The 11,997-nt window shown below is 41.2% G+C and overlaps 1 protein-coding gene across 3 annotated transcripts; it reads right to left on the minus strand.

Annotated features, from left to right (window-relative positions):
- Positions 1 to 936: 936 nt before the first annotated feature.
- FDPS (farnesyl diphosphate synthase) lies at positions 937 to 11,164 on the minus strand. Of its 3 annotated transcripts, none has more exons than XM_087914045.1 (11): positions 10,927 to 11,164; positions 9,334 to 9,426; positions 8,582 to 8,742; positions 6,720 to 6,860; positions 5,637 to 5,717; positions 4,842 to 4,964; positions 4,032 to 4,105; positions 3,514 to 3,586; positions 2,822 to 2,899; positions 2,066 to 2,200; positions 937 to 1,615 (listed from the first exon to the last, which is right to left on the minus strand). In XM_087914045.1, exons 3-11 carry the CDS (start codon positions 8,720 to 8,722, stop codon positions 1,415 to 1,417), a joined length of 1,047 nt encoding a protein of 348 aa, XP_087770171.1. In that variant the 5' UTR covers positions 8,723 to 8,742; positions 9,334 to 9,426; positions 10,927 to 11,164; the 3' UTR covers positions 937 to 1,414. The 3 variants fall into 3 exon arrangements, with proteins under 3 accessions (XP_087770171.1, XP_026572209.1, XP_087770172.1); XM_026716424.2 differs by lacking the exon at positions 10,927 to 11,164 and adding an exon at positions 9,616 to 9,839; XM_087914046.1 differs by lacking the exon at positions 10,927 to 11,164 and adding an exon at positions 9,614 to 9,780 and having other exon boundaries at positions 9,334 to 9,423.
- Positions 11,165 to 11,997: the final 833 nt, after the last annotated feature.

The raw sequence follows: 11,997 nt of genomic DNA on the forward strand, positions 1-11,997 counted from the left end.
GTTATTATTATTGTTAGTTATTATCTTTTATTCATTAAACATGAAACTCAGTCAACTGAACACTTAAAAATGTATCACAAATATTATTAACTGGCACTGATGGTTGATACGGGTTGCTTGCCAGCATCCTAGGTATCAATTTATTTATTTATTATTTATTATTATTATTTATTATTATTATTATTATATCCTTTATTCATTAAACATGAAACTCAACCAACTGAACATTTAAAAATGTATCACAAATATTAACTGGCACCGATTGTATCTTCTTAAAATGTATGATGTTCCGAGTAGCTTTTTCCCCCCAGTTTTGCTGGTGTTATTGCAGGAAGCTGCAATATATTGATATATTATTATTGTTGTTGTTGTTATTATTATTATTATTAACTTTATTCATTAAACATGAAACTCAGTCAACTGAACATTTAAAAATGTATCACAATTATTATTAACTGGCACTGATGGTTGATACGAACTGGTGCCAGCATCCTAGGTATCAATTTTTTATTATTATTTTATTATTATTAACTTTATTCATTAAACATGAAACTCAGTCAACTAAACCTTTAAAAATGTATCACAAATATTGACTGGCTGATGGTTGATATGGGTGGGTATTATTATATCATTATTATCATATTATTGTTATTGTTGTTGCTTTATTATTATATTCACTTAACAAATGCCTGATTTGCTTAACAACGGCAATGATTCACTTAACAACCGTGGCAAAAAAAAGCTCATAGAATCAGGCACCGGTCATTTAAGAGCGGCCTTGTTTAGCCTCCAATCCCAACTGCTGTTATTCAGGATTACCTTCACCTCCATCCCTGCCGTAGCTTGAACGGAGAAGAAAGAAAGGAAGAAGGAAGGAGAGAAGAAGGGGGGGAAAGCCACAATCTCCCCTCAGTTGTCCCTTTTCAACACACAAAATCCAATTGGAAAATAATTTATTGGCGGTACAAAGTCTTCCAACCAGCCCCTTAAAAGATCTCACCACATCACCCCAAATACGGATCGCATCTTAGCGAGCCTCGTCCTGTGTCGAAGACCAGTAATGTCCAAGCAGCAACTCATCCGTTTCCTAAACGGACTACAATTCCAATCATCCCCAACCGCCAACCCCGATGGCAAGGATTCACGGCTTGGGTTGGGGAAAAAGCAGCCTGCATTCCCCCTTAGAAATACCCTTGGATTTTCCCCTCCGGCAAAGAAAAATGAAATTTATTTATCTTTCTAAATAGCTCCCCTATCGAAATCCCATCGAGGGTGTAACCCAAAGCAAATATCCCTTTTTTCCCCACTTCCTTTTTCTGAATTAGCCCACAACCGTTCTGAGAAATTTTGCTTTTATCTCAAGTCCCAGCTAAAAAAATAAAATAAAAATAAAATCCAGATTTCTTTGCAGAGATTATTTCTGTCTTTTATAGATTTTGTCGGCCAAATCCAGGAAAATCCGGCTGGGCAAACCGACGGCGTGTTGGGCGATTAAACCCACAATCTGTTGGTAGCTGTTTTCTTCGTAGTTTTTATAAACGGCTTTTAAGTCTTGTTCTTCGTAAAGAGCCTTCACACGATTAATTTTCTCCGGATCTTTTTGACCGTAGTTTTCCTGCGGGATTCCAGAAAAATATATATATATATATATATATATATATATAAAATTTGGACAGAATTTTTTTATTTTTATATACAAAAAATCCACTCCACATTTCAATCGTGCGTCGATTAGGTACATATTTCAATTACTTAACCATTTTAATAATATTCTTATCAAATATGTAATGTAACAATAATCACATTCCCATGTATGTAGTATAAATGAGATCCATTATATCTATCACATTAGTTTCTCTTATTGCTCTATGAATATATCTAATCCCTTTTAGTTTGTTCTATTTTCTATCCGTTGATAAAACAAATCCCATACCAAGTCCACCACGTATGTTAATATGTTCCTGATATTTGACCAGGTAGAATCCCACCCCTGATGTACGTTCATTTAGAGTCGATTCAGTGGCCGTTGGAAAACTCGGTTTGTTGTTTTAGCTAACCAGGTTACCTCCAAAATCTTTCTCTGCTCCGGAGATGCTCGTTTGAGGCTCTGCACCACCAGCCAGCTGCATTTGTTATCCTGAATATCCGTCCCTATTTTCCCAGTCACCTGGGGATCCCCGAAATTGTCGAGGAAATCGTCCTGCATTGGGAGGAATATAACTCTTTTTAATTCAAAATGTATTTCACGTCGCACTGTTTTTGCAGGTTTAATGACAGAAATAATAACAGAGCTGGAAGGGATCTTGTAGGCCATCTAGTCCAACCCCCGTGTGACTGCTGACAACCCAAACCAGTCTACCCGCACCCTGCAAAACTACTTGCTTTACTTGATTTTTCTTCGCCCCTTAGGCCAAAATGGTTTTAATTCCAGGAATCCAGACAAACCTGAAAGACTGACCAGTTAAAAGTGAATTTTGCATACATTTTTTAAACATATATATATATATATACAAAAGGCAGGTCAGCTTTCAAACCTCCTTTGCTTCTCAGGTTTAAGCCAGGAAGTACACTACCGGCTTGTTTCAGAGAACACCAGATTTATTTAGAGCCTCAGCAGGTTTCTAGTCCTGATGGAGGCCACTTTTTCCAGAAATGCCATGAAAAAACAGAGAAACGAAGGAAAATTTGCTGGTTTTGTTCCCGTGAGCCTGGATGTCCCGTGTTCAAATCCCAAGCAATCTAATTTTTTTTAGAAAAATTAATTATTATTGAATGGATTTTCCATCCGTTTCTTTTTGATAAAAACTTGCAAACTCGGTACCTGGATTTGAAAAAATTCCCCCATCTCGAGAAGGATGGCCTTGGCGTGTGCGTGCTCTCCCTCGCTGTCGATGCCAGCCTAAGTGAGGAAGAGGAGGAAGAAGGGGGAAAAAAAAATGAAACACACAAACTACAGGGATAAACTTTGCAACGAGCCATGAGTAAAATACAACTTCTAGTATATTCGCCTGTTCCTCGCCCTGAAGTTGGGATTGTGGCCTGCTTCATTTATCTTTAAAAAATAATAATTACAGGTCCTCAACTTATGACCACAAATTGAGCCCAACGTTTCCGTTGTTAAGTGAGACAATTGCTAAGTGAGTTTTGCACGGTTTTTTTTTGCCGCAGTTAGTGAGCTAATAAGTAACCCGGTCGTTAAGCGAATCCAGCTTGCCCATGGACTCTGCTCAGTGTGACCTACTGCCACTGTCATAAGTGTGAGTCAGTTGCCACTAAATCACCTGCATTTTGATCAGGTGACCCCTGGGAGGCAAGCAAAGGGCGTAACTCTGAGAAAACCATCGTTAAGTCGGGTTTTTCAGGGCCAACTTCTGAACGAGCTGTTTTACAACTGCAATTCATGGCGGTTCTAAAGTGGATCGGTCACATGACAGACTCCATTTTATGACTAGTTTTATTTTTGGCCCTGGTTAGTAACGTTTTCTGCCTGCTGACACCAAGCCTCGGACTCACCATATACATGGCAGCCGCCACCGGTAAATAAAATGAATAATAGGCCGTTTTGTGCTTCACGATGGCTTTGTACCTGCAAAACGAAACATAAAAGCTTCAATGGATGGATGGATGGATGGATGGAAGGAAGGAAGGAAGGAAGGAAGGAAGGAAGGAAGGAAGGAAGGAAGGAAAGGAAAGGAAAGGAAAGGAAAGGAAAGGAAAGGAAAGGAAAGGAAAGGAAAGGAAGGAAGGAAGGAAGGAAGGAAGGAAGGAAGGAAGGAAGGAAGGAAGGAAGAAAGGAAGGAAGGAAGGAAGGAAGGAAGGAAAAAAGAATAGAAAAATAACAGAATATTAAATTTGGAAGGGACCTTGGAGGTCTTCTAGTCCAACCCCAAGGAAGGAAGGAAGGAAGGAGGGATAGCAGAATAACTAAATCCATAAGTCATTTTTTTCAGCGCCGTTGTAACTTCGGATGGTCACTAAACGAACTGTTGTAAGTCAAGGACCACTGGAGTATCACTGCAATGTCGTCTCACCTTTCTTCGGTGAAGCTATTCAGATTGATCTGAAACAGATCCAAGGTTTGGCCCAGCTCGGTCTGGTAGGATGACTGGGAAAGGACAGGAGAGAGAGAAAAAAAAAATGATTAAAAGAAGATGAAAAGAAAAAAAGAAGATTAAAAAAAAGGAAGAAAAAGGCCAGAAACGACCTCTTTCCATCGCTTTTTGGGCGTTCTTGTTCATCTATTTACATCCCAACTTTCCCGTTCATCCCTTCCCTCCTTCTGTTTTGCTACACAACAACCCTCCAAGGTAGGGCTTGGCGAACGAGCGAATGGCTCCAAGTCTACCAAGGGGAAGAAGGGAGGACTCGAACCTGGTTCTGTCCACCCCTAATCCAGAACCTTCTCCACTGCAGGTAGTCCTCGACTTACAATGGTTCGTTGATTCAGGGATTCCTCTTAACAACGGCAATGTTGCAGCCAATGGTCGTTACGTCAAGTACTACCTGCGTTAACAGCGAGTTCGAATCCTCTTTGGTTAATGAAGAAGAGGTAGACTCAAGCAAGGAGCCATAGCAGCAGCAATGCTGAGCTCGAATGCCGTCGTAAGTCGGAGGACACCTCATAGGCATTCAATATTTGGAGCGGGTTTAACTTTACGTGAAAGTTTGCAATCGGTGGGATTGTTTGATCCCGGGTGGAATCTTAACATAAAATGTCCACATCATAAATTCCATTTATTGGGGCCCTCCGCACCCTCTCTGGGGGTCCCCAAACAGCCAAATTTAAAGCTGAGGGTGGGGGCGCTGGCCCTCAACGAGGAAGGGTTCATGGTTCCGCTCACCTGAAGGAAAAGCTCCATTAAATTCATATAGTACGGCTGGTCTCGGCAGTGCCGCCTCAACAGCTGGTACACACTGGATTCCATCAGAAACGCATCGTTCACGGCGTCCAAACCAATCCCTTCCTGGTCGAGAGGACACCCCCAAAAAAGGAAGCAGGGATTACCAGGAAAATCAAGTCACCCCTAAATCCTAGTTTTGACTTCCTTGCAAATAAAACAAAACAAACAAAACAAAAAACCAGCCTCTAAACGTATAGTTCTCGACTTAAGATCACGATATTTTCTTCTGCGAGCGGGCGTCAAAATTGCATTTTTAAAAAATGTGCACCAGTGTGTTTACAGAAAAAACGTGACAATAAAGGTGGTCTTATCGATAATTCTCTCCTTTTCTCTCTTCTCATTTTATCCCATCCCATCTATTCTCTTCATCTTCTCTCTTCTGTATTCTATTCTATATCTTATTCTCTTCCATATTTCTTTTCTATTCTGTATTCTATTCCTATTCTATTCATCTCCTCTTCATCTTATCCTATCTCTCCTGCTCCTCTCTTATCCTATCCTTTCTTTTTATATGCACTGAGCATTTGCACCAAAGACACATAACTTATGTCTCCAATCACACTTGGCCAATAAAGGATTCTATCCTATCCTAATTAAGCCCAAAAGTTCTGTTGCTGAGTGAGAGATTTGCTAAGTGTGTTCTTTTACACACACACACACACAAAGAGGGGGGGAAAAACCCTAAGATTTGCACCGTTCTTTGCAGCAAGGATTTTTTGGATCTGCTCAAATTACCTGCCTGTACCAGCAAGGTCGTCCTCGGCGGGTCACTGAAGAGTCCATGATATCATCTGCGATGAGGAAAAACGCCTGCAACTGTGATGAAAAATAAAAAATAATAAAATCAGATGTGGCCGTTTTTCCCCTCTGGGCAAAAGAAGAGATTCCTTCTGCTTTGCCAAGCAGGACTTCGATTGGGAAACCAACAACGCTGAGAACTAGTAACACGAGAAGGCTACGATAAAGAGGCCGCATATCTAGTTTTGCCTGTATTGACAGCAAGCAAGGATTGTTATTTGCAAATGATGGGAAAAGGAGAACGCCCCGTCAGACGAGTGTCGGGATTCCAGCAATCGCCCTAATTAAATCATGATCCTCGAGCCAAACTTCAAAAAACTTCAAAGAATTCATCAGAGGCCCTGCCCTCAATGAAGCCAACTCTGGCATATGTAATTTACAGTCCCCTGTGACCCTGGGTGTGTCATCAATCAGATTCTCCAATTGAGTCCGTTCATGGATTGGGTGTCATCAATCACATTCTCCAATTAAAGATATCCGCAGGCTAAAACTCTGGTAGTTTAGTTACAATCTTTTAAAGATAAGAGTTGGAATGTACTTCCACTTCCCCCCTACTTTTTATGGCAACTACTAAAACAGGCATAGGAAAGTTTGATGAGTGGACAACGAGGATGTAATTCAGAAAGTATTAAGACTGCGCAGAGACGGACGGATTGATATTAAAAATAAAGGAGAAAGAAGGCACCGAATATTACTTAACACGGAATAGCTTTTACGAGGGGTTAGAGATAAGAGGTGGAAATGAGATGAATAAAAGATTATTGCGATGTATGAATTAAATATAAAGAAGGGTTTATAATTTGAAATATGCCAATATAACCCACAGAATTACAAATAAGATAATATAAAGAGAAATCTAGTCAAAACTACTCAGTTACACTATTACTGTTGTTTATTAGTATATATGTTAATATTCCTATTTGTTCTACCTTTGCTTTTCTGTAAATGATATGCCCCGATAATACACTGTAATTCAAAATGTGTTTGCAGCAGACAAAAAGTCACAAAGGAAATTTTTACCAGTTCAATGCACCAACCCACAACCAGGGCGATGCGGAAAGTCTTCGGATCAGGCTGGTCTGGTTTGGCGAGTTCCCGAATTGCAGCCACCACCGTTAATCCACGATTGTATTTGCCACCGACGGCATTATATTCGATCACCTATGGGGAAACCCCGCCCCCCCCAAAAAGAGACAGTAAGGAAATTGCGACAATTGTGGCTTAAGAGGAGATCCCACGGTGTTTTGATCTCCTCTTGGTCTCCAGCTCACCTTGCTGGGCGTTACAGCTTGTCCTCAACTTATGACCAAAACCATGATCATTTAATGACCCCATAATCCCTTGCACTGGGGTGGAATCTGGGCAACTGAATGGAGCTAGCAGAGCATTTACTGGCCGGATGCCCCTCCTGTCACCAGAGCGGAGTTTTGTTCGGCAGATAATATTCTCAGTGTGCCCAGAGAGAAAGAAATATCTGCCTCTACCTAGGATCGAACTCACAGCCTCCTGATGGGAGGCGAGAGCTTCCCCTCTAGGCCACCACACCACTCTGAATTTACAACCACAACTGAGCTCCAAAATTTACGCCGCTAAGTGAGAAATTTGCTCGGTGAGCTTTGTCCCGTTTTACTGTTCTTGTCACCTTTTGTTAACTAAATCCCTGCACTTAGTTAACCGATAACAGATAATCAGAGTTGGAAGGGATCTTGTAGGTCATCTAGTCCAACCCCCCGCCCAAGTTAAATTGGTCCCACCGTTAAGTGAATCTGGTTTCCCGCGACTTTGCTTGTTGTGAAGGTCGCAAAAGCGGATCGCGCAACCTCCACCGCAATCATCGTAAATATGAGTCAGTGGCCAAACTTGTCAGAAGTTTGACTGAGTGACATTGGGGCAAATTTATAGTCGCAAATGTGAGTCAGTTATCCAGCGTCAGAATATAAATAATCGCTGGGATGGCTTGCAAGTGGTTATAATTGGGAGAAATGGTTGTTAGTCATTTTTTTTTTCCGGTGCCATTCACTTCAAACAGTCGCTAAGCGAAACGCGTGTGTGGGTATTTCGCCAATGCTGATTTTTGTATCTATAAAACATTTTATATAAATTTTCTTTAGGAAAAAGTTGCCCTTGTCAATTTATAGTTCCTTTCCCACAAGTTTTGCCATTTCTCTTATTCTATATTATAACCAAAGTTTTTTTTTTAACCCATGGTGTCATTGTGTCTTTTACTTGTTCGTCCTGTTTTCCAGTTGAATCAATATACATATATATACATACATACATATATATACACATACGTATTCATATATATACACATACGTATTCATATATATATATGAATATGTACATATATATACATATTCATATATATATATATTTATATAGTTATATAGTTTAGTTATAGTTATAGTTTAGTTTAGTTATAGTTATAGTTATATAGTTATAGTTATATAGTTATAGTTATATAGTTATAGTTTAGTTATAGTTTAGTTATAGTTATATAGTTATAGTTATAGTTGTGCTTTTAAAGTTGTAGCTATATAATTGTAGCTATAATGACATGGGAAAATACCCAAACAAAGCTGAATACCATACATGTAAGTACCTGTGAAAACTTAAGAAAACATATATATATATACATATATATTCTTAATTTTTCACCAGAGTTCAACAATATCTGATCAAAGACTGTCCTTCATATAAGCCACAATTTTTTGTGTCTTTATAGTATCTAGTTTGTACTTGCAACTGAGGCCACCAGCATAGTATGATGCCCTGGTCTGCAAGTTCTTGCTTAGATTTTAATTTCCCTTCAGTGTCCACATTTTTTGTTAATTTTATTGCAAATCTGGGTTTTGCACAGAAAAGAAGGGCTCGAATCTTACCCTTTTTAGCCTGGTGACGGCATCGGTCAATTCCGGGACGTGAAGTTCGTTTTCCAACAGGTCTCGGACAATTTGGGGGAAGAAATTCACAAATTCTTCCTTGTCCTTAGCTGCAGAGTGATGCTTTGCACCTTCGCTCATGCTTTTCCAAGGAAACAGACCTGTGGGAGGAAAAAAGGGTTGTGTTAAAGCCACTCACATCCATCTTATTTGGTCTGTGGCAAGCCCGTGGGTTTAATTCCAGTTTTTCCCGAATAGATAAATCTATCTTTTTTATGGAAAGAAAAACAAACTCAGGTGCTGCGTGAGCTGGTTTTGTTTCCTTGGAGACATTTCAGGACCCTACTAGGTCACATCATCAGGGGCTAGAAGGGAGGTGGGTTTGCAGAGAGGAGGAGGAGAACCGATACAGATTGAGTTAGAAGGGACCTTGTAGGTCATCTAGTCCAACCCCAACCCCGCTCCCCCCTGCCCAGCTGTGGGGTTCTTGGTACTCTCTGAGCTAGGTGGTTTTCTTGTAGATGTTTCATGACCCAACTAGCTAACATCATCAGTACTAAAAGAGAGGGGTTGTAGACAGCAGCAGGAGGAGGAAGAGCACAGAGAAGCCGGCTGGTCTATATGGCCTTTGAGGTCCATTTTGATTGTACGATAAATTCCCAACGCTTTTAATTTCCTTGCTCCCATGAACGATGGATACCTATCTTTATTTTTAAAAAATATTTTTTTAAAAAATTCTACATCTTACTTACCAGCCTTCCTGAAATGCGGGAGAACAACCCTGCCAGGCAGGAAAAGGTGACTCCCGCGATGGACTGTAGCTTTGCAGCGCGCTCTCCAAAAACCTAAGGCAGAAATGGAAAAGCAACGTTTGCAATGCGCTCCTGAGATTGCAAATATCATGTGGACTAGCGCCTTTACGCCTGATAAAGTCTGCTTGCAAGGTTATTCCCGACAAAGGGCCGCTTTTTGCAAGGGAGCAAGGGCCATCAAAATGCAGAAGAATACAGAGAATTTTTAAATGCAACGCTTACCTTTGCTAACCTTCTAAGCTTATCTCAGCACTAAAGACAGATTCTGCCCGGTTGCCGGTTATGGTATTAAAATACCCAGGGCGCCGAAATGCCCTCTGGGTTTTGTAGTCCTGGCGCTAGTAGAACCCAAGCGGAAAGAACGCAGGCGCGGACTACGACACCCAGAAAGCCTCGCGGGAAAGGGAAGAGAGTTAAAAAAGAAGAAGAAGAAGCGGCCGAGGTAAGGATAGACCATAGGCAGGATTGATTGGCCTTTTCCATCGGATGAAGACGGGCCATGGGGAGAAGAGCCAATCGGAGAGAGGGAGAGGAGGAGCTTGAAGCTCGAGGGAGTTGAGGATTGGCTGGAAGGGGGAAAAGGGAGGAGTTGCAAGATGGGGTGGCTTCCTCGTTCTCTTTCTGAATAGATTTAACCCTTCTTTCTTTCTTTCTATCCTTCCTTCCTTCCTTCCTTCCTTCCTTCCTTTCTTTCCTTCCTTCTGTCCTTCCTTCTTTCTTTCTTTCTTTCTTTCTTTCTTTCCTTCCTTCTGTCCTTCCTTCCTTCCTTCCTTCCTTCCTTCCTTTCTTTCTTTCTTTCTTTCCTTCCTTCTTTCTTTCCTTCCTTCTGTCCTTCCTTCTTTCTTTCTTTCTTTCTTTCTTTCTTTCTTTCTTTCTTTCTTTCTTTCTTTCTTTCTTTCTTTCTTTCCTTCCTTCCTTCCTTCCTTCTTTCCTTCTTTCCTTCTTTCCTTCCTTCCTTCCTTCTTTCTTTTTCTTTCCTTCCTTCCTTCCTTCCTTCCTTCCTTCCTTCCTTCCTTCCTTGTTTCTTCCTCCTTTCCAATTTCTTCTTCCCTTCCTCTCTCTTTTTTGTCTCTCATTCTTTGTTTCTTTTTCTCTTTCTTCCTCTGCCTTTTTCCTTCTTTCTCTTTCTCTGTCTCTTTCCTTCTTATTCACTGTTCCATCTGTCTTTTTTCTTTCTCACTCTTTTTGTCTCTCCTCGTCTCCTTTTCTTTTTGTCTCTCTCTCTCCCTCCTCCTCTCTCTCTCATTCTTTCTTTCTCTTTTTCCTCCTTTCTCTTTCTTTGTCCCTTTCATACTTTCTTTGTCTTTTTCTCTTTCTCTGTCTCTTTCCTTCTTATTCACTGTTTCTCTCTTTCTAGCCATCTCTCTCTCTCTCTCTCTCTCTCTCTCTCTCTCACACACACACACACACACACACACACACACACACACACAGTGAGGGGGAAAGCCTGACACACTTTCAGGGGAAGTTGCCTGGAGTTAATCCCGCCAATAATATTTGGAAAACTGGTTTGGAAAAAAAAAGAGACTTAACCTCAGCTGCTCCACTTCCTTAACTGCAGCCCCGAAGTTGCTGCTGCTGCTGCTGCTGGGTGTGGTTGTTGTGGGTTTTTGTGCAGGGGTGGAAATCTCCCTGGGAAAGGGGCTGGCCCAGAGCTCTTAGACCAACGGTCCTTTCGGCCCTGTTTAAACTCTCCAGCGGTCCAGAGAAAGCAGGGAAAATAAACACCTCAACAGGCCTGTATGACCTCTGTCTTCTTATATTTTCTCAGCCAAGGGCTCGGGACGGGGCTGTCCTTCCCAGAGCCAGGGAAAAAGGGGAGGGCTGGGGGGCAAAGGTTGAAGTCTCCAGTTGCAAAAACAGGGAAGATGTAGCTGTCCTGACATTTAAAGCTGCTCTCGTGACGATTGTGACCTTTGCAGCAAAGTGTTCAATTGGGTGAAGTTTGCACCAAGGAGGCAGTGGAGGAAAAAGGTCCGGGCATCAGAGTGTTTTTCTGCTCTCTCTCTCTCTCTTAAATCACAGAGAAAAATCTACTAAGATCTCCCTGGGTCAGATTCAGAGAGGTTGCAAAACTGGGCCCAAAGATTGCAGGAAAATCAGAATGGAAGAGCCTGCCCTGCAAGGAATTCAGTCATACGTCACATTTTTCAGGGGCCTTGTAAAACTTCAAACGGTCCCTAAATGGTTGGTTAATACCAAGAGTGGCAGGGGGTAGTATAAGAAAAAATAAAAAAACCTAGGAAGTTAGTTGTAACATTGCTGGGTTTGATACTCTGTACCGAATAAAACTGCTTTTGAAATTCATCCAGATTTGTTTCAAAGTTCTTAGTACTAACTAGCTCCTTTCCTTTCCTTTTTTATCTTTCCTTTTCCTTTCCTTCTCCTTCCATCCTTGTCTCTTTTCCTTCCTTCCTTCCTTCCTTCCTTCCTTCCTTCCTTCCTTCCTTCCTTCCTTCCTTCCTTCCTTCCTTCCTTCCTTTCCTTTCCTTTCCTTTCCTTTCTGTTCCTTTCCATTCCTTTTATCTGTTCTTTTCCTTTCCTTCTCCTTCTTCCTTCCTTGTCTCTTTTCCGTCCTTCTTTCCTTTCCTTTCCTTTCCATTC

This window comes from Pseudonaja textilis, chromosome 16 (genome assembly GCF_049901715.1).
Source record: "Pseudonaja textilis isolate UNSWEBS1 chromosome 16, rPseTex1.2, whole genome shotgun sequence".
NCBI classification, from domain to species: Eukaryota; Metazoa; Chordata; class Lepidosauria; order Squamata; family Elapidae; genus Pseudonaja; species Pseudonaja textilis.